A 20,257-nucleotide genomic window follows, 5' to 3' on the forward strand; every position below is an offset into this window, starting at 1 on the left:
GGCAATGAGCATTACCAGTACAGCTCCTCCCCAGGTTATGACAGGGTTCCACTCCTGTGAACTGTTTGTAACCCGAACAGTCCACAAGTTGGAAATGCGGCCTTGAACCAAGTTCCCATCCAGCAGAAAATTCCTGCAACCCCACAGCAGTTGGCAAATCCATCCTGCCAGTCTCTCAAACGGTCAATCATATGTACAGGCTATATGTAAATTGGGTGTTCGTAACTCAAGGAGGACCTGTACATGGGAAGGGCTCTTCTATTTCTGCTCCCCTCTTTATTGCTGATACTGACTTATTGAACTACTTGTTACAAGCCTTCAGCCAAGGCTTAACACCTCCAGTCTTGAAATTGTTATCAGACTGCTGCCTGAAGGGATGATAGTTAACTAGAAAAATGTAGATTTTTTTTCCTCTTAGACCTTGTTTAAGTTGGATTTTTCAATGAAACTTGCACCATACATACTGTGGTCAGATGTATTACTTCTAACTGGGTTCTTGCATTTAATGATGTGAATTTGTTCAATATCTTCCAGAGTTGCTTCATTCTAGACCAAGGTGGAACCAAGATTTATGTCTGGAAAGGAAAACAAGCTACAAAGATGGAAAAACAGGCTGCAACATCTGGAGCTCTGGTAACTACAGTGTAATGGACTGAAGTGTTTAGATGGTGGTTCCTTTAATGTCTATCATGGGTATCTGTACTCTTACATTTTGAATTTGCAAACATCCAGATGATACTTCAGTTACTGACTTCTCACCTTCTTTGTATGGCACGTATAAGTGAGTGTGCAGTCCAGTGTTAGCCTGAGGTAAACTGGGTTTGTGCAGTGGGTGATGTGGATTGGGGGGGGGGAAGGAATTGTAAATGAACACAATTTTTACTTCAATTCTCATTTCTTGATGCTTGTGCAGATGTTGCAGCTTTGTTACAGAAAATTGCCATATGGACATTAGATTGTACATACCAATGTCTAAACCATTGGGAAGTTAATGGGTTGCAATATTTAAATCTGTTAGTACAGAACAGCATGCTGCAATGTCTAGACATCTAGGAAGTCCAATCCAGTTATTTGTTCTGTGTTTTGAGTGCCAGACTGGTCTAGATAGCCACTTCCTTACTTGATTGAATCCTCTGGGGGGGGGGGCGGGGGGGGGAGGAAGAAGGGAAGATTAATTATTGTTATGTTCTCCCAAAAGCTCTGACTTGTGCTGAGATTCAACAGACACCAGCTCCTTTCTGCTTATTCCCCACATGACCACTTGAGCTTGGACAGTGAGTGATGAAACCCATGGAAAAATCATGGCCCAAACTAATCCTGTCCTTCCCTTCTTAATGTCCGCACATGCTCCTTCCCAGCACAAGTGGCCGGGGGTCAAAATATTAGTTAAGTTCTGTTTATAAAGATGTGTCTGCAGTTACCTCAGTGTCTCATTTGAGATCAGCAAGTTTGCCAGTCTGTGCAGAGTCAGCATTTCTCAACTGGGTGTAAACCATTGGCTGCAGTGCCTGCTGAGTGCAAAAGTCTGGTTCCATCTCCTGAGCTTGCAGTTTATCTCTCCATGGTCAGAATTCATCACTGGAACCAAATTGACCCACAGGCTGAACAGAATTGGGGGAAAAAAACTTATGACAGAGGAGGCCCTTGGCCCATCATATCCATGCCAGTCAAAGTGCTACCCAGCCTAAACCCACTTTCCTGGTCTGCGTCCATACAGCTGCAGTGCACATGCAGGCACTTTTTAAGTGTAATAAAGGTTTCTACCTCTACATCCTGCCCCCGCCCCCTCTCGGGCAGAGATTTACAGACACTGACCACCCACTGAGTGGGGAAAAAATGTTCCCTCATTTCTTCTCTAATCCTTTTACCAATTAGTTTAAATGTAGTTCCTTGGTTTTGGAGCTCTCGGCTAAAGGAAATAGGTCATTCATGATTTTATACAGCAGGTTTAGTTCTTATTACCAAACTATTTTTAAAAACATCGCTCTGAATTGATGGATTCTTTTATCTCACGCAGGAGTTTATGAAGTTGAATGGATACCCAAACACTACTAACATCGAGATCATCAATGACGGAGCTGAGTCAGCCATGTTCAAACAGCTCTTCAAGAAATGGACAGTGAAGGGGCAGACAGTAGGTTTAGGGAAGACGCACACAGTTGGTAAAGTTGGTGAGTGTGCACAGTGTGAACTGTTCAGATATGGGGCAGGAATGTGTGGAAAGATTAATTGACTTTGACATCTTATAAAGATGTTCTTTTATAATCCAAGTGGAGGTTCAGAGAGATTTCAAGTCTGTTTACACAAATCACTTAAGTGGGGCAGTCAGGCATCGAGGAAAAACATTAGAAAGGATAATAGTTTGTTAGTCCTTATAACTGGAACAGCAAATTCCAAGAGGGCTAGAACTTTGGAGTGGGTCACAACAAGTATTGCGAGGACTTCTCAGAAAATTTGGAACTTCCACATTCATTTGAGTACTTTGGGTTGTCAAGCCGGCCCTTCCCATGGAATGGTGCACCATTGAACTAGAAGGCTAAAATCCAAAGGAGAGGAGGTTTTGCTGCAGGCATACAGAGGGCTGGTTTGACCACATCTGGAGTAATATCTTTGGTCCTAAGCAACAGTTTAGAAAGGATGTATCTGCCTTTTGGGGGGGTGGGGGGGAAGGGGTGTGGGGAAGTGCAGTGTAGATATGGAACTAAAACGGGTAGATGGACTTAAGATACAGATCAGCCATTGCAAAATGGGCTGAATGGCTTTGTCCTAGGCCTGTGTTTCTCTTTACTCCTAAAAGGAATAGAAAGCATGACTTTACTCCTAGGAGTTCATGATATTGCTAATCTCTTATGCTTTCTATTCCCTTTCCAGCCAAGATTAGCCGAGAGAACTTTGATGCCACCCAAATGCATGCCACTCCAAAGGTGGCAGCTCAAGAGAGGATGGTTGATGATGGCACAGGGAAAACTGAGGTACAGTATTATTTCAGATTGGTACTGAGAGGCATAAAGTAGATAGATGGTATGAACCAATGAAGACATGGTTGGGCTGATGGATAGAGATGAACGAGTGGGAACAGTGAAGAGATGATGTAAAAAAAACCAAAGAACATAAGAAATTCGAGCAGGTGTATGCCACTTGTCCCGTGCTAGTGCTAGTTCCACCATTCAACAAATCTAATCTCCCTCAATTTTCCTACCTTTTCCCCATATCCCTTGATTCTTCTAATATCCAAAATTCTATTGATCTGTTTTGAATAGAATCAATGACTGAGCTTCCACAGTCCTCCTAGGAAAAAATATTCCAAAGATTCACCACCACCTGAGCGAAGAAATTTCTCCTCTGTTCAATCCAAAATAGCCTACCCCTTGTTTTGAGATGGTGACTCCTGGTTTTAGATACTGCGCCAGCAGAAATATCCTCCCTATAGCCCAACGCCATAAGAATTTTGTGCATTTTAAAGTGGTCACCTCTCATTCTTGTAAACTGTAAAGAATAAAGGCTGATCCTGCTCAATCTTTCTTCAAATGACAGTCCTGCTGTCCCAGGAACTCAACTGGTGAATCTTTACTGCACTCCTTGTTTAGCAAGTATCTTTTTGGGTAAGGAGACCAAAATTATACACGTCGTCAAGACCCTATATAATTGTAGTAAGAATCTTTACTCTTGTACTCAAATCCTCTTGCAATAAAAGCCAATGTACCACTTGGCCTTCCTAATTGCTTGCTGAAACTTCTTATTTAGCTTTCAGTGGCCAGTGTACAAGGACACCCAGATCCCTTTTGGACATCAACATTTCCCAATCTCTCATCATGTAAAATGGTCTCAACATTTCTGTTTTTCTACTAAAGTGAATGACCTCACATTTTTCCACATCTGCCACGTTGTTTTCCATTCACTTAGCTGGTCTATGTCTCCTCGAAGCCTAGACACATGAGATTCTGCAGATGCTGGAATCTAGAGCAACACACACAAAGTACTGGAGGAACTCAGCAGGTCAGGCAGCATCAATGGGGAAAATAAACAGTCGATGTTTCAGGTCGAGGCCCTTCATCAGGACGTCATCTCCTCAAAGCCTCTTCACGTTCCCACCAGTACTCATATTACCACCTACTTTTGTCTCATCACAAAATCTGGAATGTTACGTCTGGCCCCCTTGGCCAAGTCACTGGTATAGATCATGAGTAGTGATATCCATGTGGTACATCACTAATCACAGCTTGCCAACCTGAGAAGGACCCATTTATTCCTAAGCCTTATTTACTCTGTTAACAGATTTTCAGTCTACGCTTGTATCTTAACCCCAATTCCACCTGCTCTAACTTTGTTTAGCATTTCCTCTATGAGATCTTATTATTGGGAATGCAAAGGGAGTTGATGGAAATGTGAGAGGTTGCAGGGAAATAAGTGGGGGAATGGAATTGAGAAGATTGCTATAAGAAACATTCTCCTTCATGCCTCACAGCTCCAGTGACCCAGGTTTGATTCTGACCTCGGGTGCTGCCTGTGTGGAGTTTACATGTTTCCCTATGACTGTGGGTTTCCTCCGCTCTAGTTTTCTCCCACATCTCAAAGACCTGCTACTAGGTTAATTGGCTGCTGTAAATTGCTGGTTAGTATAAGTAAATGGAAAAATAATTTGGTGGAAATTGGTGGGTACGTGAGAGTGAATAAGTAAAGGGATACACAAAGGAATAATATAAGGAGGAGTGGGATTGATAGGATTGTTCTGGGAGCTGGCATGGGCTAAATGGGCCAGATGTTCTCCTGTGTCACTAGAAGTGCTCGTGCTAATCTAGAAATCCATCTCGTGTACATTCTGGGAATTCATCCTCTGCGTTGTTAGTACTGATGAACTCTGGCTTGCTCTTTTGATTGTAGATTCTCATTGCAGGTTTGGAGGGTAGAGGACCTTGAACTGGTTCCTGTGGATCCAAAGACATATGGATTTTTCTATGGTGGTGACTGCTATCTGATCCTGTACACATATCTAGTGAACAGGAAGGAGCATTTTATCCTCTATATTTGGCAGGTATGGTTGTTTGAAGACACAAAAACATGTCATAAACCACACTACAACAGACATCCAATTGAGACTCATTTCATCTTGTTTATGCAACCCACAAACTTTGAAGACAGCAAGCTTTTCCATTTCATCCATGTACCCAAATTCTTGCGGAAATGGGAAATAATAGCGAGAATACATTTATGTTAATTAGTGGTGATTTGAACCAGTATTGTACTGGTACAACTGAGTAGTTTGCTGGGCCACTTCAAAGGGCATTTAAGAGCCAATCACGTGGCATGGGTCAGGAGTTGCACAGAGGCCAGACTGGGCAAGGTCAGCAGACATTCATGAACCAGATGGGTTTTTGCAACAATCTGGTAGTTTTGTGGTCATCATTACTAAAACTAGCTTCCAGATTATTGACTGAATTTGAATTCCACAGCTGTCATGATGGGATTTGAACTCTGGTCTCTGGGTTGTTTGGCAGGCTTTTGGAATACTTGTCCCATAACATTGCTGTGTCTCATGCATGCTTTTTATGCAGAAATTGCACGTAGAATGGAATATCAAGTAAGTGAAGAGATAGTTGTGTGAGCCATTGCTATCATTTTGACAAACAAAATCATAGGTGTGAAAGTATCAGCCATGAAGTAGCACATTTGTACCTGTTTCAGAAGCTTCAAGATTTCCTGAACTCCAGACATCTTTACCTATAGAGACATGGAAGAAAATTCTTCATTTAGTTAATAAATCTTCAATGTGCACCAGACACTCTTTGATACAGTTTAAGGTAGTTCACAGGACCCATATGTCCAAAGATAAGCTAGCCCGTTTTTATCACCATATAAATCCTATATGTGACAGATGTAAATCGAATGTGGCTTCTCTGACACACATGTTTTAGTCCTGGCCTCTTTTGGAAAAATATTGGAAAGACATTTTTAACATCTCAACTGTATTGAAGATTGATTTACAACCTCACCCTATCACTGCAATTTTTGGATTACCAAGGATGGAGTCTGGCCATTTATCTGCCTCCGCTTACCCTATGATTGCCTTTGTCACATTAATGGCCAAATGATCCATTTTGCTTAAATGGAAGGATCCAATACCCCCTACTACTTTACAATGGTTCTCTCAAACTATATCATGTTTAAACTTGGAAAAAATTCGGACTGGTACTGTTGATCCTTCGCTTAAATTTGAAGATATTTGGAGTCCATTTATTCAATATTTTCACATGATATAGATCCCTTTTTTAATAACTTTTCAATTTAGAGGAATGGAGTTGACGACATAATATTGCTCTGTTTCTATTGAGAAATTTCAGTCCAGTCTTTTTTCTTTTGTCTTTTTAAAATTTTTTTTCAGTTTGGTTTGATATATTGTTTATAATTTTTCTTATTGATTTGGGGATTTTTTTTCCTTTCTTTTATATACACAATCTTTTTCCTTCCTTTCTTGTATATTATTCATTTACTAAGAGATCATGGGATCTACAGATTTTTTTAATATTTTACTATTCTTTACGATTATCTATACAATGATTGTTCTCCTGATCTCCTTGTATTACATGTACAAACATCGATGTTATATATTAATCTGTATTAATTTGGAAACTAAAAAAAGATTGGAAAAGAAAAGAAAGAACAAGATGTCACATTGCACTCAACAAATTTGAGTGCAAAATGTAGGCCAAGACTCCCAGTGGGGTAGTGAGGGTGTGCAGCACAGTTACTGTTGCCATCTTTCTGATGAGACATTAAGCCTATACTCCCTTGGATTCCAGGGAACCATTTTGAAGACGAGCAGGGAGGTTCTCCCATTGCCTGCTCCATATTTTTTCCTCCAACTTCACAAAAGCACATGATCTCATCATTGACATTGATGTTTATGGGATCTTGCGGTCTAGTAATTGACTGCCACATTTATAATGGTGAGGCCACTTCGGGAAGTACTGCTACGTCAAACATCCTGAGCCTTATGATGTGTGTATGTACCCCTTGAAAACTGGTCACTTGGGGTGAAATGCCATAAGTCTGAGGTCACCTGTACAACCATTTCTTCATGAGAAAATATGACCCAATAGTCTGACATATTGAAAAATATTGTGAGACACACATCTGATTTTTCAAAAGCAAGTAATTTTTTAATTGAGCAGTTAGACACACGCGCCTGGAAATGGACCCTTTTCTGCATGATTTTTTTTCTGCACTATTTGTGCATAACATCTATTTCACAATTTATTTCAGGGTTTATTAACGACCATTGGAAGTGCTTGGGCCAGTTTCCTAATGTAATTCTTCTTTGTGCTTCAGACATTTGCCAGGGGTCTAATAATGTCATACATAGGTGAGCAGTGCCATTTCCCGTTTGCTAATGGAAATGGTCTGTTAAAGTGTGACCCACAACCTGCAAGATTTGGGGTGAAAACCACTCCAGTAATTCTCTTTAATGGGATTTTTCCCCCAGCTCTTCAGTCTTTTTGGGCCATTCAATTGTGCATTAATGCTTCGTGCAGTGCCCATTTAATGTACCAAAACAGGGTGGTCCAATGTCCAGGCACTAGTGAGAAATAACTTTGGTTATGGGTATCTTTAACCAAGTTTGTGACTCCATTCCTAGGGTCGTCATGCCACCCAAGATGAACTGACTGCCTCAGCCTATCAGGCAGTCCAGCTTGATCAAAAGTTTGGCAATAGACCAGTGCAGGTTCGGCTCACTATGGGGAAGGAGTCACGGCACTTCATGAGCATCTTCAAGGGCAGACTGATCATCTTCGAAGTAAGTCTCTGGTATAATGTGGACTCACTCGTATGGGGTTAAAACTTGGGTTAACAGTGGCATAAATGTGTCCCAGCTTTGATCCTTGTTTGTTTTAAATTGATTGTCCTTATTTGGGTTGTCACAAATGACCAAAGACAGTGCCACGTTGTTAGATGTTAAACCAAGGTCTTGAATAATTCCTCCGGTGTTTTCAGGTGGTTGTTAATGGTCCCACAGCACAATAAACTGAGACCCCTTCCATGGTTCTTCTCTCAACCAACACCACTAAAACCAGATTAGTTGGTCATTCTTTGAACTATTCAGCAGACCTTTCAGTTTGTCAAGTTTTTGCGAGAATCTCCTAGAAAATGGTCTTTTCAGACTAACTCACTTTGTGAAGGCCACATCTCTGAGAGAAGTCATTATGCAGAATATAAATGCAAGTCTCTCTATATCAGTGACCTTGTGCTGTGGAGGTGAGCTGTCTTTTAGTTTCTATGTTTAAAAACAAAATATCAGCTAAGGTAATCCTGATCATAATCAGGCAGAAGGCCATGTACATGGATGTAATGCCTGTCACAGACAATTAGCCTACTCGCACATGAAAAATGCACACTTGGACCCATCTTCAGGCATGTGCCAACACCTTCCAATGAGGCAAGAAAAAGGGGGAAAAAATATGGAAGAGAAAAAGACATGAGATCTGATTGCTGTTAAAAATATTCCCTGCCATTGTCCAAATTGTATACTTCCAGCTACTTTAGCCAACTTAAATATTTAAGCTGCTGACTGAATAAAATGCTACAAATTATTTTATGCGGCAATCACTAGTAACTGAGCATGTGTACAAAAGCTAATACAAGGGATTGATTTAAAGTTTTCACCTTTTTTTAAAAAAACATTTGATGTAGTATTATTTGGATAGAATATTGCTTGCTGTAAAGGGAAGGTGAAATGGTTTACTTTGTGGGCTAGAATGCCTACTATTTCTAGTTACTTGCATGTGCATGGCTATGGGAAACACGTAAGGTGGTAGCATTACATTTGGTTTGCTCAAGCGATAAGTCGGCAAAGATGCAATGGCCAATGTGGCCTCTATGTGGTACATTGTTTTGTTTGTGAGTTAAGTATCCCTGCGTGGTATTAGCGTACACACAGCATGGTTGCTTTTTAAATGGATTCTAAACTTTAGCAAAATATCTTCAACACTGAAGATTCAGATAAAGTATTTGTCAACCAATTTGTGAATGGAGGAACTGCTATTTTAACTAAAATAACTACTGTGCATATTTATAAAGTGTACCTTTTTATCGTTTGTTAGGGTGGCACCTCGAGGAAGAGCAGGAAACAAGAAGAGCCGCCCGTCCGACTCTTTCAGATTCACAGCTATGATGAGTTTAGTACCAAAGCGATCGAGGTCCCACCCTACGCTTCATCCTTCAACTCAAATGATGTTTTTCTTCTAACGACCAAAACAATTTGCTACCTGTGGTTTGGGAAGGTAAAAAAAACACTTGTAACACAGATGACACACTATAGGCCAGGTATTTGGGATAACATTAAGGGAAACAGCTTTTGGCATGGCTTACTTTGGAAATTCAAACCCTGGTTGATGCTGTTGGCTGTCCCAAGCAGGAGTCATTGGCTGCAGCATCCCTTGGCTATCATTAGTGAGTCCTGATGGAGATGCTGTGTCGGCTCTGCCACAATGATAATAATTGCCTGCCAACACTTACCATATCCCTGGAGGTTTCATTACATGACATCCTGCTTCCACTCTGCAGTCCCACCACCGCTAGTTGTCCATACTTGTCCTTCCCAAGGCACATCTAATGCCTGTGTCTTTTAGCAGTGAAAACATTTCCTTACCTGAGTGGATGATTCTTGACTGCGAGTCAAACAACTGTTGTTCCACCCTGTTCCCATTTCTAAAGCCAAAAGTGGAAAATGAAGTGGTATCCTGGAAATTAATCTTCAATTTTGTGGGGTATTTGGTACTGACTCTAAAAAGGATGGCTGGTTTTAAGGATGCCACCTTGTTAAGCACACTTTCATGTGATCAAGTGCTCTGGATTGTACAAATTGTCTATAAAGCTGTGCGTGTGTCTGGAGAGGACCTTGGAATAAAGAGACTCTGTGCTGAGCTTCTGAGTCTGTTCAGTTCCTCATCTACAAAGAGCCCAGGCATTACAAATTCCATTAGACATAGGAGCAGAATTAGGCCATTCGGCCCATCAAGTCTGCTCTGCCACTTGATCATGGCTGATTTTATTTTTATCCCCCCCCCCCCCCCCCAATCCCATTCTCCTGCCTTCTCCCTGTAACCTTTTGACACCCTTACTAATCAAGAACCTATCGACCTTCACTTTAAATACACCCAATGACTTGGCCTCCACAGCTGTGGCAATGAATTCCACAGATTCACTGCCCTCTGGCTAAAAAAAATCCCTCCTCATCTCTATTCTAAAGGGACATCCTTCTATTCTGAGGCTGTGCCTTTGGTCCTGGACTCTCCCACTACTGGAAACATCCTCTCTATTCCAGGCCTTTCAATATTTGGTAGGTTTCAATGAGATTCCCCTCATCCTTCTATACTCCAGCTAGTACAGGCACAGAGTCATCAAATGCTCCTCACATGTTAACCCTTTCATCCCTGGGGTCATTCTCGTAAACCTCCTCTGGACTCTCTCCAATGCCAGTACATTCTTCCTTGGATATGGGGCCCAAAACTGCTCTCAATACTCCAAATGTGGTCTGACCAACACCTTTATAACCCCTCAGCAGTATATCCTTGCTTTTATATTCTAACCCTCTCAAAATGAATGCTAACATTGCACTTGCCTTCCTTACTACTGACTCAACCTGCAAGTTAACCTTCAGGGAATCCTGCACTGGGACTCCCAAGTCCCTTTGCACCTCTGATTTCTGAATTCCCTCCCCATTTAGAAAATAGTCTACGCCTTTATTCCTTCTCCCAAAGTGCATGACCAGACACTTCCCTGCGCTGTATTCCATCTGCCACTTCTTTGTCCATTCTCCCAACCTGTCCAAGTCCTTCTGCAGACTCCCTGCTTCCTCAACACCACCTGCCCCTCCACTTATCTTTGTATTGTCCGCAGACTTGGCCACAAAGCCATCAATTCCGTCATCTAGATCATTAACATATAATGTGAAAAGTAGCAGATCCAACACTGACCCCTGGGGAACACCACTAGTCACTGGCAGCCAACCAGAAAAGGCCTCCTTACCGCTCTTTGCCTTCTGCCAGTCAGCTGATCTTCTATCCATGCTGCTACCTTTCCTGTAATACCATGGGCTCCTATCTTGTTTAGCAGTCTCATGTGTGTGTGGTGCCTTGTCAAAGGCCTTCTGAAAATTCCTGGAGACTTCTGGAGGGTTGGCGGCTCCAGAAAGGTGATGTAATGCAGGGTGATTTGGAACCCAAAAAGAGTTGTCCTCTTGAAGAGAGGTGAGGATTGCAAGCTGGGAATAAGATATATCCATCAATTCTACCACTGGAACAAGTCAAAAGGAGAGGAGGTCAGATGACCACCGATAGCCATGTCACCATCTGACTCCCTTTGCACAGAAGTTTCCCATGAAACAACTTTTGTTCAAAACCTACTAGATAACAAGCAACAAAACTGCCACTGTCCTACCATCACTTGTGCTGAACATTACTATTGTCTGTATTCTCTACTTGTTAGTGAGGTTTGTTAAATTACTTCTAATTTGTTCTCAAAGTTAGAGCTATTGTTGTGCAGGGAACATAGGCAGAAGTTGCCTAAATAATCTTGTATGCTCCAAAGAACCACAGGAGGAGTAAATCCTTTATTTTGGACTGGATTCAAACACACCTCCCAGAGGTAACCAAATGCTGACACAAGAGTGCAGAGACGTGGAATGATACTGCTGGAAGTTCCTTAAGGTCATAGTTCTGATTTTCCTCTTCCCATTTGTAGGGATCCAGTGGGGATGAACGTGAAATGGCAAAGGAATTGGCTGCCATTGTTCCCAATGGAAACAAGGCCATTGTTGCTGAGGGCCAAGAACCAGTGGAATTTTGGGAAGCACTTGGTGGAAAGGCAGCTTATGCAAATGACAAGAGGTAAAAGCCAAATCCTTCAACTACTTTTCCTTAACGTCCTCTGGAGCTGAGTTAAAGTTCCTCTGTTACTTTGGCTACATGTCCATTGGCACTTTGACAGGAGGGTTTAGTGGGCAACCCATTGATGGAGTGGGCATTATTGCCAAGTCCTGCCCTGTCTCTGATTGTTAGTCGCACATGACCCCCTGCAGGAGACCAAAGGCAGTCGGGGCTTTGACTCAAAGAAGGCAGAAGGAGGCTGTTCAGCCTTGTGTCCATGCTAGTTGATAAGGAGCCACTCAATCTGCCCCCACTGGGTCTGTAGCCTTGCAGGCCACATCCAAGTCCTGTTTAAATATGGGGAGGGGTTTCCACCTCCTCACCCTTTTCAGGCAGTGAGTTCCAGACCCCCACCTGTCCCTGGACACAAACATTTTTCATCTCCCCTCTAATCCTTTGGTTTCAGGTGCACCCATATCGACTCTTCCTCCTTTCCACTGCTTCATGATGTTAGTTACCGAACCTCTTTTAATTTGGAACACCCCCACCCCACCCCAGCTAGTTGAGGGTTTGCTGACCCTTCATGAAAGGAAATGGAACTGTGCTCTTGTTTGGCAAGTTGTCTCTGTCCTTCATGAAGGATACTTCCATTCCTGTACAGGCTACAAGAGGAAAATACCGATTATCAGTCCCGTCTCTTTGAATGCTCCAACAAAACGGGGCGATTCACCGCAAGCGAGATCCCAAATTTCACTCAGGATGACCTCAGTGAAGATGATGTCATGCTCCTGGATACATGGGATCAGGTAAACAGAACTGACCAATGGAAATGCTGTTGTCATATGGTGACCTGAAAATCAAATTGCTAATTTTTCTGTTCCCTTTACGTGCCCAGCCAGTCAGCGATTGGCTTATTGCAGAATGACTGGGATGAAGGGCCAGTTTATCCCACTGAGGCAAGGGTTGTCTTCTTAAGCATGTCCTCCTTGAGGCTCAGGACAGGACAGGTTACTGGACAAGCAGCCAGAGTTCTGGACCAGTGGCCCAGAGACATGAATCCCACCACTACAGCTGGGAAATTTAAATTCCAGTAATTTGATCAATCTGGAATTAAAGCTCTGCTCTGTGACACCTAATGTATTGTCATTAAAAAGCCACCTGGTTCACAATATCCTTCGGGGAAGGAAATCGGCCATCCTTACCCAATCTGGTCTATATGTAACTCCAGGTCCAATGTGGTTGACTCTTAGCTGCCTCCTCAGTTCAATGACATCCACATGCTGAGAATGAATAACACAATCTGCACCCATACAGTATGACAAGCACATGAACTCTTTCATACTTGCTGGTTCTTTTCTAAGTGGCTCCCTCCCTCCTCTCCTTTTCTGTGGGAATGTTGTGGATCTAGGTCAGAAGCAGAAAAGATCACAAGATAAGGGAGCAGAAGCAGGCCATTCGGCCCATCGAGTCTGCTCCAAGGAAAAGGGAAAAAGAAATGGGGTGGGAAAAAAAGAGAAAAAAAAACTATTCTAATCCCATTTGCCAGCCTTATCCCCATATCCCTTGATACCCTGACTATTTGGATATCTGTCTATCTCCTCCTTGAATACCCCCACTGATCTGGCCTCCACTGCTGTGCGTGGCAAGGAGTTCCACAATTTCACCACCCTCTGGGTAAAGAAACTTCTCCTCATCTCTGTCTTGAAACTGTACCCTCTAATTCTAAGATTGTGCCCTCTGGTCCTGGACACGCCCACCAAGGGAAACAGCCTAGCCACATCTACTCTATCCTTACCTGTCAACATTTTAAATGTCGCTACGAGGTCCCCTCTCATCCTTCTGTACTCCAGCGAGTACAGTCCAAGAGCCGACAAACGCTCATCATACTTAAGCCCTTTCATTCCTGGAATCATTCTCGTAAATCTCCTCTGAACCCTCTCCAACGTCAGCACATCCTTCCTAAGATGCGGGGCCCAAAACTGCGCACAGTATTCCAAATGAGGCCTCACTAGCGCCCCGTAGAGCCTCATCAACACTTCCTTACTTTTATACACTATACCTCTCGAGATGAATGCCAACATAGCATTCGCTTTCTTAACCACCGATCCAACCTGGTGGTTAACTTTTAAGGTATCTTGTATGAGTACCCCCAAGTCCCTTTGTACTACCTCACTATCAATCTTCTCTCCTTCTAGATAATAATCTACCCGCTTATTTCTACTTCCAAAGTGTACAACTGCACATTTCTCAACATTGAATCTCATCTGCCATTTCCTTGCCCATTCTCCTAAACTGTCTAGGTCCCTCTGCATTCTTTCTATTTCCTCTATGCTCCCTACTCCTCCACTTATCTTGGTGTCATCCGCAAACTTAGCCACACAACCATTTATTCCATCATCCAAATCATTGATGTACAAGGTAAAAAGGAGAGGCCCCAACACCGACCCCTGCGGCACACCACTAGTAACCGGTAACCAACCAGAACGAGATCCTTTTATTTCCACCCTTTGCTTCCTGCCAACCAGCCAATTCTCCACCCATTTTGCTACCCTGCCCATAATTCCATGACCCCTCATCTTATTAATCAGTCTCTTGTGAGGCACCTTATCGAAGGCCTTTTGAAAGTCTAAATACACAACGTCTACCGCCTCTCCCTTATCCACCCTACCTGTGATTTCTTCAAAAAACTCCAATAGGTTGGTCAGACAGGACCTCCCCTTCACACAACCATGTTGACTAGGTCCTATCTTGCCTTGCGCCTCTAGGTATTCGGTAACCTCCTCCTTGAGGATAGACTCCAATAATTTTCCCACCACTGACGTCAGACTAATAGGTCTGTAATTGCCTTTGTGCTGCCTCCCACCTTTCTTATACAACGGAACTACATTCGCTACCCTCCAGTCCTCCGGAACCATGCCAGAATCTATCGATTCCTGAAAAATAATCGCCAATGCCTCCGCTATCTCCACAGCCACCTCCTTCAGAACCCGGGGATGCACCTCATCCGGTCCGGGAGACTTATCAGCCTTAAGCCCCTTTAGTTTTCCAAGCACCTTCTCCCTATTAATCTCAATTGAACTCAGCTCCAATTCGTGAGACTCCTGACTAACGGGCACATTGCTTATGTCCTCCACGGTGAAGACCGATGCAAAATATTCATTCAATTCCCTTGCCATCTCACTATCATCCATTATAATACCTCCTGCACCGTTATCAATTGGTCCTATGTCAACCCGTGTCTCTCTTTTATTCCTTATGTATTTAAAAAAAACTCTTAGAATCCTTCCGAATGTTGTCCGCCAGCTTCCTTTCGTAACTCATCTTTGCTTTCCTAATGACCTTCTTAGTTTCTCTCTGCAGATTTTTAAAATCGTTCCAATCTTCTGTTTTCCCACTAATTTTTGCTACTTTGTACGCCGCCCCTTTTGCTTTTATTTTATCCTTCACCTCCCTCGTTATCCACATCTGTGCCTTTTTTCCATTCAAAACCTTTTTTCTTGGAATATATCTGTCCTGCATTGTCCTTATTTCCTGTAGAAATTTCTTCCATTTTTCCTCTGCCGTCCCTCCAGCTAACTTACTCCTCCAATCAATTTGGGCCAACTCATCTCTCATACCTTTGTAATTTCCCTTATTCCACTGAAATATCGATACACCAGTTATCAGCTTCTCCTTCTCAAACTTGAAACTAAACTCAATCATATTGTGATCACTTGTTCCCAGTGGTTCCTTTACCTTTAGTTCCCTAATCACCTCGGGTTCACTACACAGCACCCAATCCAAAACAGCCGATCCCCTGGTGGGCTCCTCAATAAGTTGCTCCAGAAAAACATCCCTTAGACATTCCACAAACTCACTCTCCTGAGTACTACCGCCTTGCTGCATTTCCCAGTCCACCTTCGTGTTAAAATCCCCCATAATTATCTTCACATTGTCACTCTGACACGCTTTTTCTATCTCAATCTGCAACTTATGGTCCACTTCCTGACTGCTGTTCGGGGGCCTATATATGACTGCTATTATTGTTCTTTTACCCTTGCTATTTCTCAGCTCCACCCATAAGGATTCCACCTCCTCTGACCCAATGTCCTTCCTTTCTATTGATTTTATATCGCTACTAACCATCATGGCCACACCTCCCCCTCTGCCTACCCTCCTATCCTTCCTATATACTGTATACCCCTTGACATTCAGTTCCCAATCACATCCATCATGAAGCCACGACTCAGTGATTGCAACGATGTCATATTTATTAACCTGTAGTTGTGCCACTAGGTCATCTACTTTATTCCTGATGCTACGTGCATTTAAATATAGTATGTTTAGACTGGTATCTGCTATTGATTTTATTGTACTTCTATTGATCAGCAGATTATCCTGACTTTCTACCTGTCCATCCTTCTTACTATCTTTGCTACCTACTATCCCGTTTCCTTATCTAACCCAGTTTAGTGAAGCTACTTGCAGTCTGTGGTGTCAGTGCACTTTCACTCAAATGAAAGACACCCATTACTGCCAGACAAATGCTCAATGACAGTTGTGTAGTAAGCTAGGCTCACATGTGTTACCAATGTTATTGCACTGAGGAACCATCAGGGAAAAATCATCCACTTCAGGTTGGAATTATGGACTCATCACTTAGCTGTGTCTCAAATCTCCTTCCCTGTTCAGGACAGTTACGTTCACTATCCACAGCCAGCAAAGGGTCTCCAACACTTTACCCCAAGTGAATATTCTCCAAATTCGAACACTGTTTAACTGTGTAAGTTGTGACGGTCAACCCCCATTCCACTCCATTGAACGATACAAAATGCACTTGCGTTCCTTGGGAGTTGATAGTGGTACTGAACAGGGAGGCCTGGCTGATTAATTTTCTCCCCTCCCCCAGCCACCATTCTCGAGTATTATATCCCCAACGAGCACATTGACTGAGACCAGCTCATTCAGCTGAAGGGAGGCCTTCCCGTGTTTCCCCACTCAAGCTGTTCACCAAGAAAGAAAAATATTTAGAATGACAACCAAATGAGCTACCAAATAAAAATTGAAATTTCCATTTTCGGGTGTGCTTTGTCCTTTTTACTTGTGTGTGTATACACACACACACAGGCCATTTGGTCCAGCCAGCCTGTGCCAGGGTTTACCCACTAGACGAGTGAATATTTTGGGGATATGGTCATTGCTGGCAAAGCCAGCATCTATTGCCCATCCCTAATTGCCCTTGAGAAGGTGGTAAGCTGCTGCCTTTTAATAGTTGACCACAAGGGCATTTAGTAGCTGGCCAAAAGGGATGGGTCTGGAATGGCACAAAGGCCCTGACCAGGTAAGGACAGTACATTGTCTCCCTGAAAGACAACTGTCAACCAGGCGGCTTCTTAACAATGATTCCATTAGTTTTTCATCATTGCTAAGACTAGTTGTTTTCTTTACTTCCAAGTTCCAGGTTATTAACTGTATTCAAATTCCACAGCTGGCAATGGAGGGATCTGAGTTTGGATCGTTAGTCCAGGTTCCTGGATTACTAGGCTGGTAACTGTTGTGCCACCACCATATCCATGATCCATCCTGGAGTGGTACTGATCACATTAACCCAGCCTGTTTCCATTTTTCTTCACCCATTTCCCACTCTCCCAAGTTTTTGTGGGTCACTGAGTGAAACAATCTCCTACCTGCTATCTAACCACCCGCACTACCCTCCTCACCGCACCCACCCCAACCCAAAGGCAGATGAAAATATCTGAGATGCAGTGTGGATGTGAAGGATCATAATGAGTTGCTTTTTTGTAGGGACATGATGGGGGATTGGAGCCAAAGAACGGAGCTGGAAGGCCCAGTTGGAGCTTGAGAGCTTCAGTCTGACTTCATCTTTTTCATTATGCTTGGATTCCTCCTCATTGTGTTGCAGATTTTCCTATGGATCGGCAAAAATGCAAATGAAAGTGAAAAGAAGAAGTCCTTGACAACAGTGCAGAAGTACCTGAAGACTCACCCCAGCGACCGGGATATCGACACCCCCATAATCATCATCAGACAGGGCTTTGAACCACCAACGTTCACTGGCTGGTTTGTGGGATGGGACACTAGCAAATGGAGTGTAAGTAATTCAGAACTTTGACCTTTTGTGTAACATACTTTCAGTGCTGAAGGGAGAGTAACTTTCTGTGCATTGCCACCAAGGCTTGGAAAAACACAGCAGGGCTAAGCTGGAGGCATGCAATATACCAGAGTCTTTAAGGACTAATTTATGCAGAACGCATTAATAACAGAGGAGGTCTTAAAAGTTTCCCAAAATATCTGGATGAATTTTGTTGTTACTAATGTTGGTTGTCTAAAGTTGAGATGCAAGTATATGTGATGAATGGAATTGCATTAGCACATAAGAGTTTGAGAATGGACCTGGGAGTATGTAATTGGCCAGTTGTTTTTCAGTTTCAAATGCATAAAGAAATGTGAACGGGAAATGCTCGTTTCAACCAATTAAGCTTATCCCTTGAATGCTCTTGGAACAGAATCCTGCTTGTCCTGCTTATAATATTCATGTTTCTGCTGTCTTCTCCAGGGTGGTAAAACTTATGAACAAATGAAGAGAGAGCTTGGAGACGCTGTGGCAATTGTCCAGGTCACATCTGTAAGTATCCTCTTGTATACCAGCCCCAAGTCTCAGAATTTCTTTTTGTTCATTCATGGCATGCAGGTGCGTTGGCACTTGTTGCCCATCCTTAATTGTTCCTCACTGGGCCATTTTAGAGTCATCCACATCGCTGTGGTTTGCAGTCACAAATAGGCTAGACTGGATAGGGAAAGATGATTTCTTTCCTTAAAGGGCATGAGTTTCACAGTCCCTGTGATTGATATTAACTTTTTATTCCATATTTTTAAAGAATTAAAATAATCCCAGGTGGGAATTGAACTCTCGTCTCTTGATCACTGGTACTGGCTCTGGATTACTTGCCCAGTAATTTAACTACCATCTACCTTTCCCAAGTCTGCAATGTTCTTTCTATCTGTAATTCTAAATCATTCATTCCCTGTACCTCACCAGTTTGATTTCCCTCAGTTTTGCCATCTCTTGGCTTTTAAAACAAGTTTTCTTTCATCTGCTTGTTGGTTTACTTTGATGTCTCTCGTAGTCTTTTCATCCTTTGTGCTGTTCTACCCTCTAGGCCTGGAAAATTTTAGTCATACCAAAGTCTGCAAATAAGAGACTCTATGAATGTAATATAATCTGCTGCAGTTTATCCCCACATAGGACTAGTTCTCTTTCATGATTTGTATTCCGTAAAATGCCACGGGTCATTATCTGAGTTGTACACAAACTTCTAGCATCAAAAATGATAATTAGAGGCAGACACTATTTCTATGGATTAATCTCACTCTCCTGGCTTTGCACTGAATCTTTCACTCCCTTCACTTTCCACCCAGTTCTTGAATCTATGGAGATTCTCTGTGGAGGCTCTGTTGCTGAGTATACTCAAGGTTGAAGGCATCAAGAAATATGGGTTTATGGGAGGGAATGTGAATTTGATTCATCACCTGAACAATTTGCCTGGATCAAAGTTGTCTAATCTGTGGATGTATAGAGAGTTTAGCATTATGTGACAGGCTATCTTAAATGGAGATCTAAAAACATGTAACAAATCCAGTAATACCTTTTTTATTTATTGCAGGATTTAGCTGAGATGGACTTGGACTGTGCATCCACCCACAAGCGCTATCCACCAGGAGTACTGATTAACAAAGAAAGTTGTGAATTGCCTGAAGATGTCGACCCAGCCAGAAAAGAGGTTAGTTCTGATGGTGGAGATGCAGAGATGGACATTTGGAGTGTAAGAGACTGAAAGCACATGGCAGGGTAGAAGGTGGCATCTCTGCTTTTGTTAGCTGCCTCCACAGTGTGAATGGGCACAAAGTGCATCTCTTAACTAAGCCATGGGGCCAAGAGAATTGAGAGAAAGCTGTGGGGAGAGGAGAGGTTGCTGGTGAGGATAAAATGCATTCTCTCCCTGGGTCAACTACCCTGGCATTGACCCAAGTTAAAATGGCAGGACACATCCTTTGTACAATGTGATTTTCTTTCCAGGACCACCTCTTTTGAAGATGCATTAGTAAAGCATCATTTGCTGCTTGTGCTAGCAGCCTGTGGCACTGATGCTGTAAACCTCTCGTGTTGTGTCTTTCTTATAGCTGATGGTCTCTACACGTAACAAATGAACGGTAGAGCAGGCTCCACACCCAGCAACTACACGTGCTCACTTTCACCAGGGGTTGGGTTTAAACCAGTTTGTTGAGGGTTAGAGGTGGAAACCCAGGCCCAGAAATGGCAAGGCCAATAGAACCATCCCACTAACCACCTTTTTGCATCAGCCAACTCAACATAGGAGGAGGATTGAACAACTAAT

The 20,257-nt window shown here is 42.8% G+C and overlaps 1 protein-coding gene across 7 annotated transcripts in view; it reads left to right on the forward strand.

The window, feature by feature from the left end:
- Nucleotides 1-20,257, forward strand: part of avil (advillin) — a 63,885-nt gene that overhangs the window by 36,094 nt on the left and 7,534 nt on the right. For 6 of the 7 annotated variants that reach the window (XM_052009728.1, XM_052009726.1, XM_052009731.1 and 3 more), the window contains 11 exons: nt 535-633; nt 2,018-2,171; nt 2,872-2,972; nt 4,895-5,032; nt 7,634-7,792; nt 9,096-9,275; nt 11,737-11,882; nt 12,523-12,667; nt 17,764-17,952; nt 18,418-18,486; nt 19,526-19,642. In XM_052009728.1, coding sequence (XP_051865688.1) covers nt 535-633; nt 2,018-2,171; nt 2,872-2,972; nt 4,895-5,032; nt 7,634-7,792; nt 9,096-9,275; nt 11,737-11,882; nt 12,523-12,667; nt 17,764-17,952; nt 18,418-18,486; nt 19,526-19,642 — 1,497 coding nt within the window. The remainder of the gene's footprint in view (nt 1-534; nt 634-2,017; nt 2,172-2,871; nt 2,973-4,894; nt 5,033-7,633; nt 7,793-9,095; nt 9,276-11,736; nt 11,883-12,522; nt 12,668-17,763; nt 17,953-18,417; nt 18,487-19,525; nt 19,643-20,257) is intronic. The other variant, XM_052009732.1, reaches the window with a different exon arrangement.

This window comes from Pristis pectinata, chromosome X (assembly GCF_009764475.1).
Source record: "Pristis pectinata isolate sPriPec2 chromosome X, sPriPec2.1.pri, whole genome shotgun sequence".
Classification (NCBI taxonomy): Eukaryota; Metazoa; Chordata; class Chondrichthyes; order Rhinopristiformes; family Pristidae; genus Pristis; species Pristis pectinata.